Source organism: Idiotropiscis lumnitzeri, chromosome 10, assembly GCF_059441095.1.
Source record: "Idiotropiscis lumnitzeri isolate Australia: NSW breed Sydney's pygmy pipehorse chromosome 10, RoL_Ilum_1.0, whole genome shotgun sequence".
In the NCBI taxonomy this organism is placed as follows: Eukaryota; Metazoa; Chordata; class Actinopteri; order Syngnathiformes; family Syngnathidae; genus Idiotropiscis; species Idiotropiscis lumnitzeri.
In genome coordinates, this window is record NC_142400.1 from 8,409,877 (window position 1) to 8,429,334 (window position 19,458).

At 42.0% G+C, this 19,458-nt stretch overlaps 1 protein-coding gene across 2 annotated transcripts; it reads left to right on the forward strand.

The window, feature by feature from the left end:
• Positions 1-275: 275 nt before the first annotated feature.
• Positions 276-16,467, forward strand: cgna (cingulin a). 2 transcript variants are annotated; one of them, XM_088307515.1, is made up of 20 exons: positions 276-450; positions 4,664-5,486; positions 5,577-5,668; positions 6,856-6,925; positions 7,009-7,101; positions 7,540-7,661; positions 8,688-8,799; positions 8,889-9,101; positions 9,265-9,413; positions 10,155-10,275; positions 10,362-10,574; positions 10,664-10,885; positions 10,956-11,204; positions 12,235-12,405; positions 12,491-12,652; positions 13,481-13,654; positions 13,740-13,858; positions 14,131-14,239; positions 14,331-14,494; positions 15,202-16,467. In XM_088307515.1, exons 1-20 carry the CDS (start codon positions 422-424, stop codon positions 15,329-15,331), a joined length of 3,537 nt encoding a protein of 1,178 aa, XP_088163641.1. In that variant the 5' UTR covers positions 276-421; the 3' UTR covers positions 15,332-16,467. The 2 variants fall into 2 exon arrangements, with proteins under 2 accessions (XP_088163641.1, XP_088163640.1); XM_088307514.1 differs by lacking the exon at positions 276-450 and adding an exon at positions 1,448-1,579.
• The last annotated feature ends 2,991 nt before the right edge of the window (positions 16,468-19,458 follow it).

The window sequence follows — 19,458 nt, forward strand, 5'->3', positions numbered from 1 at the left end:
AGTAACAAAGAGTTTGGTCAGTCTTTATACGGCTAAGGGCACTTGTCTTTACGCATGCATATTTTACGTTTATTGCTCTGGCAGTAAATGACTCACTTAAGTGTTCCTGTTCATGTAAAAGTCACCGTACAGTACTATAATAAATCAGATTAAATGATTGACTCCGAAATTTGGCCAATAGAAGGCAGGGCCTACATTCAAGGCCCCACCTCCGTTTTCCGTCGTGCGCCCAATCAAATCGCCTCTTCCGGAGAAACTGGGCGGGATCTTTCCATCCCGGACGAAGGTAACAGGTTGCTCTCGACGCCTCACAATGAACTTCTTTCTACTCCAATTTATGACTCTTTCGTTCTCCTTTTTGGAATCAAGTGCGTAAAAATCTACACAATTTTCATCCCGGAAAGCAACAACAGTGACGCGGATGATCAGTGAACGCGGCAAGAGTACGAGGTAACTTTTTTCCTGTGACGTTCATTGTCAGACAGCGAACGCATACAAATCACTTTTTGACTGCTTTGCTTTCTTTAGCGTTTTACTTTAACAATTTATCACGTGTGGAGTCTTTTCAAAGTCGCTATTCTTTGTTTTTTTGTGTGGTATCGAGTTGAATAACTAACTATACAGCGGGCAACTCAGTTTTGGGATAAAATCTTCTGTCACATCTGCTCACGTGTAATCTAAAATTCCTGTGCGGCTTCTTCTAATTGCGTCGAAACTGGTTAAGAACATTCAAAGATTCAAAGAACAGAATAATCGTGTTTGGAAGTTGTGACGTTGTTGCCTCTTGGGCATTTGTGATGGAGGAGATGGGAGGGGGGTACTTAAGACAATAGAATGGTTGTTTATTCGACCTGTTTGGGGAAAGACATTTTGTAGCCAATGTTGTGCAATTAATAATAATAATAAATCACTGCACAACAGAAATGAATCAACGTGGACCATTTGAGCACAATCATGGCCTGGTTGGACTTCGAATTTCTGGGCATGGTGAGAAGAGTCCCAGTCAGGTTATCAGTATGTGTTGAACTTGAAGTGGTCAAGTAGGCAGATATCTCCTTCTCAAATGAGAGACATACATGTGAGAGTCCGTGTGGAATGTGAGAAAAGGGAGTGTGTGCGTGGATGTTTGTGTTTATCTGATCCGAAAATAGTGTCATTGGTGTACTGGTTTCACCGAAGCGCCCTCCTAATGCCATTGAATGTGTTTGGCTTTTAAGGAAGAACAAATGGGTGCGTGTCATGAAAATGTTGCTCTAATCGCAGAAGTTTCAATCTGATCTGCATATTGATTAACGGGTGTCATTCTAACGTTCTTTCCGCATTTAACAGCGGGTGACTCATTGACGTGGCATTGTGATACAAAACAATCCTGTGGTTTTGCTTCGCTCCACACCTTTTTAAATGACACAATCATATTTTCCCCCTTCTTAAACCCAGAAGAATGTGTGAGAGTTCATCAAGAGTGGCTGGTTGAATGAGTGACAAACTTTTTTTGCTTTTGCTTTGGCCTATAATGGGCTTTTTGCGATATTTGTCTCATGCACTGCGGTCAGCGTCCCTCAGGACACCATGCAGTTAAGTGAGTATTGAAGGTTTAAGACGAAAGGTGTATTTTGCTTTTTACTTTGCTTTTCCATCCATCCATCCATCCATTCTCTTCAGAGTCGGGTCACAGAGACAGCAATTTAAGCAGAGAAGGCCAGACTTAGTTCTGCACAGTAGCGCTGAATGATTTTAAAAAATTATTTGTGATTTTTTTTTATGCTCCCTTGCCTCAATATTATTTTGCTTTAAAATGTGATACATTTTTCTCGTCCCTATTTCTTTTTAACAAAACAAGCAATAAATGAACCTACATTACAATAAACAGCATCACAATTATTATAAATAAATGTTTTGTTTTTAAGTTTTTACAATGAAGGTCAATGAACTATGAATTAGTATGAAAAAGTTATTTATCAGCTTCAATTAGTTAATTTACAATAAACTTTGACTTGCAGTCTTTTAAGAGTTCACTTTGACAACTTGACTAAATTTGACCAAACAAGTGTGGCAGATTAAAATAATGCAAAAAAATCTGTGGCTTTATCATTTCAACTTTTCATGTTTCACGGGACAATATGTGGACAATGCGTGGACTGCACTTCTTAAGCACTGAACTTATCTTGGCACAATGTAAATATAGAAATATGCATTTATATATAAAAATAAAAAACAAATATACAGATTTTTTTTCTTTCCCAAATTTCAGCCTTCGCGATTTAAAAAAAATGCTTTCTACTACTCTACAAAGTTGATCTAATTTCGATTAATTGTTCAGCCCTAATCGGGTGCTATACTTTTTTTTTCATTTCAATTTCCAAACAAAAGCGAGTAGAGCCAAGCAAGAACTTGTAACCGATCTTCATTCAACATGGGAAAGAAGGCCAGTGCACACAATGAATAACAGGCTGTTTGTCCACCGCAGACCTCATTTTGTGTGCAGACGCCAGGTCGCCGATTTATTTGGATCATGTCCGAATTTAGTGAATTTCAAATAGTACTCGACATAGCTGCATGGCTCAAAAATTGCATCTTAGTTCTTTTCTTCTCTGAAAACTGTCAAATTAAAAATGAGTTTTATTTGACCTGACATTATTATTGGCACCTGATTCTTTTTGTAACAACTTTATGGTACATACTATGTAGCATCATAAAGAATTGGATAATGTCCAATGTGATATTATGGTCGAAAACTGAAAATTAAAGATTTACAAACAGACCCCCAATTGTTGTAATGACACAAAAAAAGGGAATGAACGAGCACAGGAGGGGCGATGGGGGATCTCTTGTTTTGGCATTCTCAGAATTACTGCCCTTGTTTTCCGCCCCACATCAGCTGGACAATAAGATGAGTCGCCCCTCGCCCTTGTCCCTCTCTCAGCCGCTTCTCTTCAACGTCATCGATCGGATGACCAGCAGATATGAAGTCTCATTGCTGCATTTATTCTTGTGACGTCGTTTAGTCAAACAGTCTGGCAGCATCGGGTCAAGAGCCACGATCGGCCGCTCGCGTTGTCTTCTGACGCATCTCCGTTCCGTTGGTCAGCGCTCGATAGCGTTTGTTCGACCTTGCTGCAAAGGCGGAGCGGCTGCACAATTCCTGCTCGGCTGCACAAATGCGATGCGACGCCGCTTCCTCTGCAGCTCCCACAGGGCGGAAAAGAAATCGACTAACTGTGCACTAAATGTGATGATACAAAGTCACACCACAACCACTTAGATATTCTCAAAGGTCTTTCGTGCTTTTTCTCCAATTTCTTTTCTCCCCCTCACACCAAACTTTCTCTAAAGTTATGCAATATTTGCAGTTTTTAGAACTGTACATCATGACTCGCTTCAGGTCAAAATGTCAAATTCATACATTTTAGCATAAACATATTTTCAAGCGATCGCTTTGTTTAGATTAGAGATGTTCAATACCACTTTTTCTTCCAACCAATACCGGTAAGAATTTTGCCTCTTACCACGTACCGATACCACCAGTAATTTTAAAATCTCACATTAAATTAACAAAGCCAAATAACACATGATTTACCGACGTATCTAACCACTGCCGTGTAGGACATATTCGCTGTCCGATTTCCTCAATATCAGTGGCTGGTATCGGCAGCTTTCATGATTATCCGATACCTTGAAATAAGGCTGGTATCGACCCAATAACGATATCTGTTAGCCGTACTCGCTCATCTAGTTTATATTGAATGAACACATCCCTTAATTGTGCACAGCCAGCAGGTAACTACACATGAGTCATCGTCACAGATGTCAACAATAATAAATAATACAATTAAATGTGACATGCAATTTAATTTTGCCTGGTCTGACTTTTCTCCCCGTGGTTTTAAATAAAGCTAACCGCAGCAATATATAACAATATATTAACATCCCCAAACCCACTTTGTGTCTTTTACCTCGAAAGAGGGAGTGGAAGATAGCGAGCCAAGAGGTCACCAGGGAGTGCTTTAATCGTATTTAGCTATGCGTTTTAAAACAGGGAGGAGCTCACATGACTTGGATCCAACATGAGTCTTGCATGATCAGTCAGCGTAAGGTTAGGCATGTGTGCATGAATGATGACTTTGCAGACCTGCTGAGGGATACTCGCGCTGCATCAAGTAAAGTACATTCCAGATTTTGACAAGTGGTTGAATAATCAACAAGCGGGTGAACGTTTCATTTGGTTGTTGACTGTAAAGGAGTTCTAAAGAGACCGCTCGCTTAAAGTATGTGACCTGGTTGCTCTGCTCAGGCGAAAGTGATACAAGGGTGTGTGCTTTCAGGTTAATCACTAATGCGGCGCACAGAGGACAAAGTCCACACAAGCAAGTGTTACTCTGTATGAACCTTGTATCCTTTTTGCTGCTGTTTATCAAGCAAAGTTTGGACTTTTCAGGCTTGTTGGGCAGATACGGTATTATTTATTTATTTATTTATTTGATTTGCACATTTGAATGGATTTTATAGCAAAGCTTCTCTGTTCAAAATCTGAATGCAAAAAAATTACCAGGGGAACATTTGTGTTTGTTTAGTATCAATCAATCAATCACAGGAAAAATTAAAAAAAAATAATCAGTCAATTAAGAAATGAAATCCAATAGATCTCATTTCTTGTTCTCTCCAGTGTCGACATCATGAACACATCAGCCTCTGGGCGTAGGACTTCGGTGGACCACGGTTTCCAGATCCGTTTCATCAATGACCTGCACGACTCCCGAGGATTAGGAGGAGGGCAGCCTGGATCTCAAGCCAAGCCCAAGTCTCAGACCTCCTCCAAATATGGCGTGGCGGTGCGAGTTCAGGGCATCGCCGGGCAGCCGTACGTTGTCCTGAAAGACGGCAAGAAGGGGGACTCGTACGGAGTTCAGCTCAGGACTCAGTCCAATTCTGGCTATAGTAGCCTCCCCCGCAAGAGGGAGAAGGGCGAGCTAGCCACGCAGGGGGCTGATGACGGAGGGGGGCAGGGAGGCGCGCTACGCCGGGCCCAATCCCACGGATCCCTCCTGGAGGGAGGGGCTGACGATCAGGAGTTTCAGTTGTCTAGACCTCCCGGGGATGGAAAATCCGGCAGCTATGGCAACCTGGACAGCGGGCTGGGAGTACGAGGAGAACGAGAACCGGTTCCCAATATGTGGGATGCTTCGTATAAGGCAAAAGTCAACGGCTTAGAGGGTTCACTGAGTGACAGACGGCACTTCTCAAACCCGCCTCAGCAGCCACCCGCCGTCAACCACCTGGTAAACAGGTTTGACGACGGCAGGAGCGAAGGTCAGCAACGAGGCTTATCGCCTTCCCAGGAGGCCCGAGCCAACCACTACGCCTCGCCCTCATCTTCAGCTCACAGCAGCCCGGCACGCCGCCAGAACGCTACCACCGGCGCCCCTGCGCGTTCGGCTCATCCGCAGCCGTCAGCGGGCAGATATGTTGCCGTGGAGACAGATCCACGAGTAAGAATGTCTTTTATCAGGGACGCTGAACTTTTTCGTCCTTGCCGAACGTCTCATTTCAAAAATCATTTTTCTCCTCTATCTCTTAAGGTTACCCCTGACCTTTTGCTAGACCAGAGTGGAGAGATGAGCAGAGAGGAGCAGCAGATCATGCAGACCATATATAGCATCCTCAGAGAAGGGTACATACCTGCATCCTTTTCTCCTTTTGTTAATGCTACAAAGTCATCTTGGAGTGTTATAAAAGTGTAGTTATTCATTCTTCCTCTGTTCATTCCTTCCTTCCTTCCTTCCTTCTTTCTATCCCTCCTTCCATTGTTGTTTACTTTTTTCCACCAGCTGTCTCTTTCCATTCTTCCTTCATTCAACCTCCCATCATGCATCCTTAAGAACTTCCTTCCTTCCTTCCTTACTTCTGTCCTTCATTCCTTTTCTTCCTTCCTTCCTTCCTTCCTTGTTTCTATCCCTCCTTCCATTGTTGTTTACTTTTTCCACCAGCTGTCTCTTTCCATTCTTCCTTCATTCAACCTCCCATCATTCATCCTTAAGAACTTCCTTCCTTCCTTCCTTACTTCTGTCCTTCCTTCCTTTTCTTCCTTCCAACTTTCCTTCGTGCATGCTTCCAATTTTCAACCCTTCCTTCTATCCATCTCTCCATCCTTTCATTTTTATTTAAATTTTCATCTATCTTTCAAACCTTCCTTCCTTCATCCATCCACACATCCTTACATAATTTCCTTCACTAAGTCCTTCTTTCCAGCCTTCAAACCTTCCCCCTTCCTATCTTCCTTCCATCCATTCTCCCATCCTTCCAATTATCCTCCCTTCTATCATTCAACCCTTTCCTCAAGTTTTCCTTCCCTGCATCCTTCTTTCTTCCATCTGTCCTTCTGTTCATCCAACCTTCAACCCTACATCCATCCTTCCTTCCATCATTCTCCACAACTTCATTCCTTCCATTTGTTCTTCAAACCTTTCTTTCTCCTATCATTCCAAACACTCAATCCTCCCTTAATTTGACCATCCTCCCAATTGTCTTGCCCTCCTTCATTCCTTCATTATGTCCCTTTCTTTCTTTTTGTACCGTTCTTTCCTTTTTTTTCTCGTTTCTTTACTTGATTTTGTACTGATTTTGCAGTTTCTCTCTCTCACTCCACACTCCTTTTTTTCTCTCTTTTTAATTTTATTTATTTATTTATTTTGTATTTTAATTATTTACTTAGTTACTTACTTATTTAGTTATTTATATATTCCGTCTATGGATAAAATGAAGTTCAGTGCTCTACTTGGTTGAGTTTGGTTGTGTTGATAATTTTGTTGGTGGTTTTCTAAATAGCTCTTTCTTTCCTTTGCTCTCTTTCCACCTCAGGACCAACGAGAGTGATGTTGCCATCAAGCACAAAGTCAAGATGATCTGTCAGAGGATTCAGAACCTTCAGGTCTACTTTTTAGATTGCCGCTTTTACCCTCGTGCTACTCTGCTGTAAGACTTAACAAGTCCTCGCACGTTCCTCTTCACCAGCATAAAGAAGCGCCCTTGGACTTGATTAGAGAGAAGAGGATGCTTGAGAAGAAGGTGGCGGAGCTGCAGAATGCCATGCAGGAGGACCGGAGGGTAGGTGGAGCGCACCCACTCCAAGACACTCATGTAGGCCTCCTTGAAATAACAACAACAGCACCTCTGAAAGGAATGATGTTGTTAGTGGGATTGCGCTTCAAGTGTTTATGCATTTTTAACAATCAGGAGGCCTTGGTATACTGTGGTGTGTGCTTCAAATTAATCCTTGCATTAATCCTTTAAATCCTCTGCGCTGGTCAGAGGGGCACGCACGCACACAAGAATGTAACTTCAGTAATGACTCATTACATACTGTCTTAAAGAAGTTAGACGGTTCCTAATCTCTATTAGCCCATAATGACTTAATCCCTGTTGCGTATTGATCTTTGGGTAATTGCCAAGAGCTTTAACAATGGCTACAAGCTTATTGTTTATGCTTCAAAAGCCATCTTGGTGCAGTGTTCTCATTAGTTTATCATCTGTGTTTGTGTGCAGGGCTCCCTTAGCCGATCAGATAAAGCTTTGAAAGCTGAGCTGGACTCCTGCTTGGATGCAAATCTGCAACTGGAGGAAACTCTGGCCCGGAAGAAGAAAGAACTCAATGAAACGCAGTCTGAGTGAGGAACATAATACACACATACGCGCACATACCGTTCACGGACATAATCACAAATAGCTTCGATTAATTGACTGGGTGGTGCTGCTTTACAATAACTGATACCATGGGTTGAGTTGAAGCACAGTAGACAAGGCATCTGTCAATCTGCAGTTTATGGTGTAGTTGTAGTAGAAAGAGCTGCTCCGTGCAGCGTAGAGATATTGTGCAAATGTGATCTAGCCTTTAGTAATACCATTTTGAATACAGTGCAACCTCGGGTTCTGAATTTAATTTGTTTCCTGATCCCGTTTGCTACCACAAATGCTTTCAAATCAAGGAAATGTTTTCCATTTACAATGGCTGGGAAGCAATTGATCCAATCCAACCCCCAAACTAAAAGCGTACCTTCGTGGAAGCTAGCAACAGCTACCTAACCCGCCAGAGTTTTCAAGCCATTGAGTGTCCGCTCAGAATTCACCCTCATCTGCGGTCTGAGAGCTCGCTGGTGTTAGTGAGGTTTTGTCATCTAAATGAACCCCATTTGCGTCTGTCTCAATGCATGACGACACATTGTTTACATTTTCCATGGTTACCGCTAGTTAAGGGCTGCTAGATCCAAAAAATGCAGCACGGCTTGCGCCTATCAGTGGTTCACAAATCAAAAATAGTCTGTAAAGTGAGTTTTTCTACGGAAATTTTGTGCGTTACCTATTTGTTCATAAACCAAGTTGTTTGTAATTCAAGATTACAGTAATAGGTCATTTTATTATAATGCATATTTTGTCTAAATCACATTTTAAAATGCAAATTCTTTTGTGGTGAATACATTAGATGTTAGGGAGAAAAAGAAAAAAGGACGATACCTGATATAGATGTTAAAAATACCGTACATTTGACTCCTGGTAATCTCTCTAGTTCATGAAGTAAACACATTTTTCCACAGATAAGTGTGGTGCTCCTCGCAAGTTCACCGAACAAAAAACACACCAATCCCGGTTCCAATGTGATAAATGGTTTCTAATGTACAAAATATCTTCCCTTGCAGACTGACGCAGCTGCGTATAGAAAGAGAAAACGCCGAGTCTCGTGCCAGAGCGATGGAGGACCAGCTGGCCGAGCTCCAAGATGAACTGAGAAGAGACAATAGCAACAAGACGGTACAACAACGATAACGGCACTCACTTACAGTTGCAACTTCCCATGATTGACGCTTTTGTCATGTGGCGTCTTCCGGCAATGTTTACAGGATGTGGCGACTCTGGAGGCCGAGATGATGGAGGTCTGTCACCTGAAGCAGAAGCTGGAGGAGACGCTGCGGCAGCGCGAGAGAGAGCTGACGGCGCTGAAAGGTGCACTGAAGGACGAGGTGGCCACTCACGACAAGGAGATCGAGGCGCTCCGAGAGCAGTACAAGGTTGATATGGAGAAACTGAGAAGCAGCATGGAGCAGGTGTCTCAGGTAGGCACATGCACCTCTTAAATCAAATAAAAATCGGAAATTGGATTTTTGTGCTAAAAAAATGGAAGATGCGATATCACAATGACTCGTGAGGGCTTTGTCTCACACTCAAATTTTCTCACCTTTACCTGATCGCAATGCAATCTTCTCTCCTCTCTGTCAGTCTCACGCTGGGATCGAGGCTGAGCGCCTGCGGGTCAATTCGTCGGTTCGGACACTCCAAATGCAGTTAGAGGACTGCAGGGATGAGAGCAACCAGTGGATGGAGCAGTTTCACAACACCAGGGATGAACTTCGCTCGACAAAGCAAGAGTTAGTTGAAGTTCATAGATATTTGCATTTCCTTGCTTTTGACTTTCTTCTGCACTCCCAGGAAATAATAATTTTGCATTTTAATTCACGTATCCATCTCTTCTGTTTCCTCCTTCCTGCTCAATGTTTCCACTCTCTTTGTCAGCCATCCACCCAGCAACCATGAAACGGCGTGAGAGTCACTAATTGTATCATTTGGTGTGTAGAAATCTGGAGCTGTAGCGTTTAGGCTCTCCAAACTTGAATCCATAAATTGTTTAAAGTTCTCGGCCACAAATGGGACATTGTTTTTGCTCTCATTTTTCATGAACTGAACTCAAAAGTGCTGAGACTTTTTTTTTTCTATGGAGACAGAAGACACATTTCTCTTAAATGTTGCTCACAAATTCCTCAATTCCACAAATTTGAACTGATTTGTGAGCAATTTATGCGAGGAACCGGCAAAAAAGAAAAAAAAAAAGTTTATAATTTGCGTCAATGTCATTGTGTTGTTTTTAATTTTGTTGTGTTGCGCGGTCATTTGAACGCATTTAGCTTCAAATTTTTGTTTACTCTAAAAATTGTTTGAAAACATCCGTTGAGTGGAAACGGGGAATGTTGATTCTGTAATGACTGATTTTAGTCATTAACTCAATGTTAACCTAATTTAATCCAACAGACGCGAATCAAACAAATGATTATAAATCCATCCGTACACATTCATACGAAAAAAATAAATAAGTTTGTGTGTTCGCATTTAAGACTCCTGCAAACCCGATTGGAGAAAGAAGAGAGCGAAGAGGAGCTAAAAGAACTCCAGGGCAAAGTGAACACTATGAAACAGAAGATGCCGGACCCCAACCACACACAGACTCTAAACCAGGTGCAGCAGTACACGCCCACACACTGAGGCTCACGAGAACATTTCAAGTGAATTCCAAGCATCATGTTGGTCGTGCTATGGCGCAGGAGCTTGAGCGACGCAGTGCTGATCTACAGAAGGCAAAGTCAGAAGTGGAGAAGCAGAAGACGGAATTTGACAAAAAGGTGATGGAGATCATCTCGGTGAAAAAAGCTCATCAGGAGCAAGAGGCAGAACTCAAGTACGAGATTGACCGGCTAAAGAACCAGTTGCAGAGGGCCAAGGATGATTTTGCCAAGGCCCAAGAGAAAAACAAAAAGGTTGGTTGCTAAAATCAAACCCAGCTGTATACTTTGTATCACTCAACGTTATGTTTTCCATCTTCTTCCCTTGTTATTGTGTCCAACAGCTCCCAGACCCAGCCACCATCGCAGAACTGGAGCAGAACCTCAGTGAAGCACAAAACGAAGCCAGCCAACTCAAAGAGAAACTGTCATCAACGGAGGAGGAACTTGAGGCCAGAAAAACCCGCTTGACTCGATCTCAGGCTGACCTCAAGACTTTAGAAGATGCCCAAAAGGAACAGACCGAGTCCCACGCGCGTCTCAAAGACAAATTGTCTCGCTTAGAGGTCAGATTTCATCTTCAAATCCGGAAATCAGACCGAATGATTGCGCTGAACTGCCGTGCGCTGTCTTCAGGCTCAACTGCTGAGCAGCAACGCACAGAGCTCAGAGACAGAGCTCGCCCTCCACAACGAGGTGAGAGGCCTGAGAACCGAGCTGGATGAGGCGAAGCGAAAAGCCTCTCGCCTGACGCAGGAGCATCGTGAACTCGGCCAGCGTGCGGAGGATGCGGAGAAAGAAAAGGAGGCGCTCAAACAGACCGTCAACCAGACGGAGGAGCTCAAACGACAGCAGGAGAGAGCGCTGGAGAAAATCAACAAGGAGGTAGGAACGGGGGGGAGTCCAGAGAGTGTTGGGGTGGGACAAAAATATTTCATGTAATCTTTTCTTGAAAACGCCTTGAGGCCTCAACATCAAACACTAATATTATAATTTAAAAAAATGTATGAAACAACATTCTAAAACCATAAAATCTTTTTTTTTTGTTCCAATAATGCAGCGCAATTAATTCGGACAATTGTGACACTTTACTGCATCCATGAAGCTTCATCCAACATGCAATTTACAGTTGCCAAATGTCATGTACGTCCGCATCGCTGGTGTGCGGCAGACCTTTTGAAAGATAGCACATTGGAACAGTGTTTGGCACAAGGTTTCTCTGGCTTCTTCCTGCATTCCAAAAATTTGCGTATTATGTTATCTTGAAGACTCTAAATTAGGCGTGCGCAAACTACGGCCCGGGGGCCACATGCGGCCATTTGGATGTTTTAATCCGGCCCGCCGAATTTGAAAAAAAATTCAAATGATAAACCTTGTTAATGTTTTATTTTCTAAATACTGTGGTTTTTCAAAGAAAAATTACAAAATTAAATGTATTTTTTTTCTCCGATGAGGTGCGGTTACCAAAACACTCCACCCGTCTGCTCCTGGTCCGGCCCGTCTGTCAAATTTTCGAACCCATTGTGGCCCGCCAATCAAAGAGTTTGCCCACCCCTGCTCTAGATTGTCCACAGTTGTGAATGGTTGTTAGTCTCTACAGTGTGTTCCCTGCAATTGGCTGGGAATGGCTCCAGTTTATACTCAACTCTAATGAGGACTAATCCCAAAGAAAATGGATGAATGGAAGCTTTACAAAAAAAAAATATAATTTCTACAATTACATAGAAATTATGGTATTGCAGGTGTTTCATCTTCTAATATATCGAAAAAAAAATTCCTGATCACACTCCGCTAATCATAATCTTTTTTGCAAAATATAAACTGTAAAATGTAGAATAAACACAAAGCACCCAAATAATCCCTTCTTTCATCCCTGCTTTGCCCTCTCCCCCCCCCCCTCTTGTCTCGCTGTCAGTTTGAGTCTCTCACCGTGTCCTCAAGAGGCGAAGTGCAGGACCTCAAGGTTCAACTAGAGGAGCAGAGAGAGCGCGCACGCAAGGAAATGCAGGAGGTGCAACGTCACGGTAGCGACGCTCAAACCGAACTGGACAGAAGTCACACAAATGTGAGGCGACTGGAGGAGGAGGTGGGTGCCAAACACAAAGAAGTCAACGCGTGATGAACAGCGAGTTTGGCGTGACCGTGCCTAATACGACCGTGACTCCGTGCAGCTGTCACGACAGAAGAAGGAGCTCCTGCTCGCATGCGAGGAAAGGGACAACCACCAGCTGGATAAAGAGATGCTCACCAACAGACTGCGCCACCTCGAGGCAGAGGTGGAGGCGGGCAAGAACGGCCTCAACGACAAGACCAGGGAGAGTCGTATCCTGGAGGTAAAATATGTGCATCTGTTTGTCTCTGTGTTTGGGATGCGAGGAAATGAAGCATGCAAGTGGAATAATAAACGAGAATATAAACAGTGCTAGTGGGAGAAGACATATGGGAGCCCAAAGCTAGCGTTTTCAGCGTCACTTCGATGCAATACAAGAACTAATGTGACCCCAGCTACCTCATCTATCGGGTGACGACTTGCACTCAAAACCTTGCTGTGGCATGACGTGAAAAAATCTTTAGCAATAAATCTGACTTTTGATGTTACCTCGGCAAATGTGTGTTGGGAATCAGTCGGTTCTTGCTTATGTATTCCATCCATTTTCTGGAGGTTGTCAGCCGATCACAGAGCACAAACAACCATTCGCATTCATCCCGATGGACATTTAGGTCTTCAGTTAACTGATTAATCAATTAACCGATGAATTGGTTAAGAGCAGTGTCCAAATACTTAAGAAAAAGTCCGCATTGTGATTAGAAGTATTTTTGAATGGATTACAGCAACTTTTTTTTTGTTTTGTTTTGTTTATTTTAGAAAAAAAAAATCTAATTAATGAGATGTCTGTAACGCTTTTGAAATAAAATAGACATTTGTGTTTTTCACAGGACAGTACCGTGCAATAAAATTCAACTTTTTTTCTATGGGTTCAACAGAAAAAAACAACAAAAAAAACCAATATGTATCGATGTCAACCAATATGAATTACGTATTTTGAAATATACTTTTCGGCCATAAAGCCCATCCTTATATTTTTTACATTATAATACTTTTTGTCCTTTTTGTCTTTCTCCTGGCTGATATATGGTATGGTATGTGTCCTCCTTTTTAGGACAAGTTGAAGCGCTTGGAGCTGGAGCTGGAGGAGGAGAGGAGCAGCGCGGAGATGTTGACCGAGCGCGTGACCAGAAGCAGAGACCAGATTGACCAGCTGCGTTCTGAGCTCATGCAGGAGCGCTCGTCCAAACAGGACCTCGAGTTGGACAAGAACGCCATGGAACGACATGTGAGTCCACGTGAAACATCAACGATCCATCGTATGGTCGTTAAGCTAAAGGTGACTAAGCTTGACTTCTTTTGTGTCCCTGCAGCTCAAGGAGTTGAGGGGTCGTGTTGCCGACATGGAGGGCCAGTCTCGCTCGTCAGCTGGGGCCTCTCAGCTGGAGAGCAAAATCCAGGAGCTTGAGGAACGTCTTCGCTCTGAGGACAGGTACCGTGGTTTGCCATGTGATCAAAAAAGTATCAACATAAAAGGAAATGGCTCGGTAAATAATGCAAGTTGAAAATCCTTGAATGACCAGTACAGGCTGTTAAACATTCGAAGCAGTTACACATTGTCACATCTCGGTCATGTGTAAATGAGAAGTTAACCACTGATATAATGCCATCCGTTCATACTTTTTAACCAGGATTTAAAAGCATTTACACGTGGACCTGAGTTCACCTCTGTTGCTGCGTGTTTTTTTCTATCCACTTCTGAAGGGAGAAGAATTCACTTTTGGCATCCCAGCGGCGTCTGGAAAGGAAGCTTAAAGAGTTGAACATGGTGCTGGATGAGGAGAGAGAATCGCACACTGAACAAAAGGACCAGGTAAGCTTGTTTTCAGCGTTTACCGGTATTTGTGTAACAAGTGGCCCGTGCTTATTAACTGTCCACTCCTTCCCCTTCTGTTGCTTTTCAGCTTTCTCTAAAAGTGAAGGCTCTGAAGAGGCAGGTGGACGAGGGCGAGACGGAGTTGGAGAGGATAGACACACTGAGGAGGAAGGCCCAGAGAGACATGGAGGAGCAGATGGAGCTCAAAGAAACCTTGCAGGCGCGGGTCACCGCTTTGGAGACTGAACTTAAGTAAGCCCTTCCTTTTTTTTTTTTTTTTAACTCTTATTTCTTCAATTACCTCAATAGATCGTTACTAACAGGGGTGTGTTAAACACCACCTCTTTGCGTCTTGAAACGTGATACCACATGTGAATGACGCTATCACCCGCACATTCCAATGATTATATTGTGGAATACTCTTCTTACAACACCTGCAAGATATTTTCAGTGTGTGATGTACTATTTCACAATGTCCTTAAGGTGTTTCAGCACGTGTCGATATAGTTGCCTTACTCAGAAGGCCTCAGGGCCATTCCTTGATCATGCTTGGGTGTAGTTGCTTGCCATGGCCACCAGAGGGAGCCCTGTCAATTCCTTGATTAGAGTAGAAAGTGGAAGCTCAATAAGCAGAACAACTCAAGAGCATCCAGGCATCCATGTCGCGTACCATTTAAGGTCACGGGGGAGCTGAAGCTCATGCAACCTGACTTTGAGCAAGAGGCAGGCTCCCTGGACTGGTTGTCAGCCAATTATTTGCAGTGCATAGAAGGACAAAACCACCACATGAACGCACAGCCACACCTCTAGTTAATTTTGAAAATAATATAAAGTATGACCTCATTTATTTTAGCTTCAGATTATTCACTCACTTCATACCTGAGTACAAAGTAAAGAAATTGTACGAGGCGGCTAGAAATAGTCTCAAAAGAACTCAAATGAATTGTCGCTTGTTACAGACGGAAAAGCACCATGCGTCCCGTTTTGGATTCGTCTGTTCTGAGCTCGGACGATGACGACAGCATTTACGACACGTCCAGCATCACGTCCATCCTCACCGAGGGCAACCTCCAGACCAGTTCCTGTTGAAAGCGGCGTAGCACACCTTTTAGACAAGTTGGCTGAGGCAATGCTGGTACGGCAGCGGCACTACAGAAAAGGAGGGAGTGTTATTCAGGTTAGTGGGGGGACCGTTGTCCACATGGGAGCGAATTGAAGGAAGCCAAGCTTCCCGTGTTCGAGGCGGTTTCCTCCACACGTTCGGACAATATTTGGTGCGGAGGTAGACTGAAAATGAACCATAAGGTCGCAACACTATTTGTTTTTGGGTTTTTTTTCTTTATATAGTTGTCTTCATTTTAATGCAATTTAACTGCCAATGCTGCACTTTTTCTATGTATTCATTTGACATAATCACAGAATAAATGATGCCTTAAAACTGAGATATTGATCAGGACGATTTTTGTAAATATTTGTATTTAACATGCCTAGTTTTACTTCTTAAGTCCTCATTTTGTGTACAGTTTGAACAAATTAGCACAGAAGGACATTTGCTTCGATGTGTTGTCTATTTTATATGTCAAAGTCAGGTGGGATATTAATAGTTTTGTACTTTAATTGCGGGGGTTCTAAATGTATCACAGTGCTTTTATTGCTTTTCGGACAAATATTTCACACTTTTGATCTCTTTTGTATTGCATTCAGTAAAAAAAAAAAAAAAAAATTCATTCACTAAAAATTGTTTGGTCATTTTTTTTTTCATTACGTAATGGCGGTGATTGTGTGTATTTTGAGACATCTTTCGCATTTTTTGCGGTAATTTGACAGACTTACACATCCACTTACAGAACTCACTCCTACGTGAGGGATGTGTACGCTTTTTAGGAAGCGCTCATTCACAATGCACAAAACATTTAAAAAAGAAAAAGAAAAGTCTACTGTATGTGGTAGAATGCTCCCGAATTAACTCAACAGAAATGACTCCAACATTCTGTAATGGGAAACACTTCCATCAAAGAACTTGTATGCACAACCTGAACAAGGCCTTAAAATGCTAATTAAATATATTAACCACTAAAGATTTTTCTGTTTAAATAAAAGTTAACTTCTTATTCAATGCTTATAGAACGTTAATAAAACATGCAACCAACATTGCTCGCTCACTACTTCCCTATCCAGTAGTTCCTCATGTATTTGTGGCTCAATAAAACTCAATAACTAACAGAGTTACTGCAGGGCATATTTGTTATCCAGGTATGAGGTTGTCGCCGGCTGAGCTATCAAATGTCACCCAGTGTTGACAGTCGAGCCTGTTCTAGTCGCCTCATCGCTAAGATGTCATGTGACAAGGCAGCTCCTTGCTGAGTGTGTCTTTTTATTTGCGTCAAGAACATTTCTTCCAGCTTGTAAATCTTGTGAGTCACATGTTCCACACGCGCACTACTCTATGCAGTCCTTCTCAATGCTCTCAACAGGTGTCAAATGGATTTGTAGTTTACCTCATCTATGATTAACCGGGCATAGCGTGGAAAAAGTCTACACACCCCTTGTTCGAATGCCATGTGTTTGGAATATAAATTAATGAGACTAAGAAAAATCATTTAAACTATCACCTGTACAACTCAATTTTAAACAAATAAATATATAAAATCTTTGAGAGGAACAACTTTGTGTGATCGCACAATTATGCACACCCTCTTACAAATGGCTAACTCCAAAATTAAGCAGCCTCATTCAAACTCATATTGAATGGGAGTTGGCACAAAGTTGCTCTCATTCAGAGTGCCTTTGATCCCTCCGAATAAACTTCAGCTGTTCAAGTGGCTGCTCCTTGCTTTCTGGCAGAAGCTGGATATTTTGTTGCTAACACTGACTGGTGTTTAGAACTGTTCCTAATTCCCTCCACCTTCTCTTAAGTTCCCATTTCCAGTCTCAAAGCAAGATGCTGCCACCACCACTGTAGGGATAGTGTTCTTTTTTTGTAATGAGCAGTGTTGTGTTCGCGCCAAACATACCTTTCAAAATTATGGCCAAAATCTTCAACCTTGGTTTCACTGAACCAGAACAAAATCTCACCAAGCACATGTGAGAGAATGGATTTCCTCTTTGTGCACACTGTTATGCTTCTTTTCAAGCATTGTTTTCGACGGGTAATCATTTTTCCACTTAAGGGGCATTCGACTTTAGAGGTTCCACTATATTGTACTGGTGGTGCTTTTCTCTTATCTGCTGCTGCAGGATTGTTTCCTTTTATCATGATTGGTACACACATTCAGGAAACGACCCCCCCCCAAAAAAAAAAAAAAAACAACAATCCCCTAGGCCTGCTGTCGCCTTTATTGGGGAGATGTGTTCATCCACATGATTCTCATCCAGCGAAACCTGCGCTTTCCATGTTTGTTTGTTTTTTTTTTTCCTGTGATCATGAACGACAAAATTCCCACCTGACTGAACAAATACACCCTGAGAATTGCAAGGAAACAGATTAACACAATCATTGATCCTGTTTCTTTGGCATTAGCCAGAAAAACACACGGAAAATAATTGATTCCACGCCAAAGCATTTCAGAACTTCAAACATTTATTTATTTTTGCTTGTACCAGTGTTTTAAACAGACATGAAAGGCAGCATCCTGCAGGGAGCCAGTAAATCCTCTCGGTTCTGTATGGGTTGACTTCAAACCTCCCATCCCTCTATTATGTGACTTCATTACAAAAAAAAAAGACAATAACAGTCGAAACTATGCAAAGATACACAATAAAAAAAAAAGTAATAAATATTTATATTGGAAAAAAAAAAAAGCTGATGTTTGGAAAGGAAAGTACAGAAATCAATAAAATCACATCTAAAAATATAAAATGAAATACAACAGAATCTAATCACTTCTAAAATCATTAAAAGAAGCAAAATTCTATAAATAAAATAAAAAAAAATTTTAATAAGTGTTTGTGACTTGGCTTGATCTGTTTAAAAAAAAAAAAAAAAAGCCATCTTGTCTTTATGTAAAAATACAAAATGCCTCCAAACACAAACCATCAACTTATTTGTTTCCTTCCAATATCCCGTAAGCTTAAATGCCAAACTCCACGCCCCAGAAAACCATCATTCCAATGTTGACTTTTGAAAGTGTTGACGACGACGTCACACTTTCACTGTCAACCGTCGATGATACTCCGCCACCCATCCAGTCTGAACAAACATGCGCACTACCTGTTATGCTGGTGTGATGAAAACCATAAGTGGACGTTCCTTCTGCGGGCGGGGGATGGAGTTTCCGTCACATCCCAACGTAAGCTGCTATGCCAAACACGCAGCACGCCACCATCCTGTTTTTGGGAAGTGTGTCCTATGTGTTATTTCACTTTGGTTTGTTGTTGAGAGGTGTGTCTTAATTGTTTGCTTGTGCTTCCAGATGCGTGCTTTTCAGCTTGGCGGCACATGACAGTTTGTTATTTTTAGTCTGGATGCCCTTTTCAATTGACCTTTTATGATGCGTTCATCTGCTTAAAAAAAAAAATAAAAAAGGATGATTTGCCGATTTTTAGTCTTTTGTGTAATATTTGAGAGTACACGTATAATCTGTCACTTCAATGCAAAAACAAATATTTATTCAGAAAATAATGCTAATTTCGAATTTGCCGATTTACTTTGAACAATTTCGAGCGAGAAACTTTTTTTTCGTTGAATTTATTCTGACACCTTTTTATAACGAATGTAACTTTTAATGTAACCCTTTTAATCATTTTTCTTACATTTTTAAGTTTGTTTGTTCACCTCTTTATTCTCTTTAATCGATGTTCTGCTGACCTGTTGTTACTAATTCCACTGGTTTTGATGTCTTGTTTAGTCCTAGTTCGGTGGATATACGAATGCTTCACCGCCAATTTGTGCGGCTTGACTTTTTCTTGTGTCCAGTGGGTATATTTACACATCTCGCTGACCCAGTGCCCAGTAAGGTTTTCATTGTAATCGTTTTGAGTCTTCACACTTTTGCCATCTTCCAAAATATCAACTCTATGCATGTGTTCCTCTTTCTCGACTGTGTTTTTGTTTTGTTATAGGTCGGGTGGTATTCATATGAGTCACGAAACAAAACAGACATTTCTGGTAACTATGTGCTGCCGGCAACCGTCTGCCTTATGATGTCATTCATTTGGCTAATTATGTCAGTCTGCTCTCAGCTGCATACCTTTGACATGAAACACGCCCAGTGAGA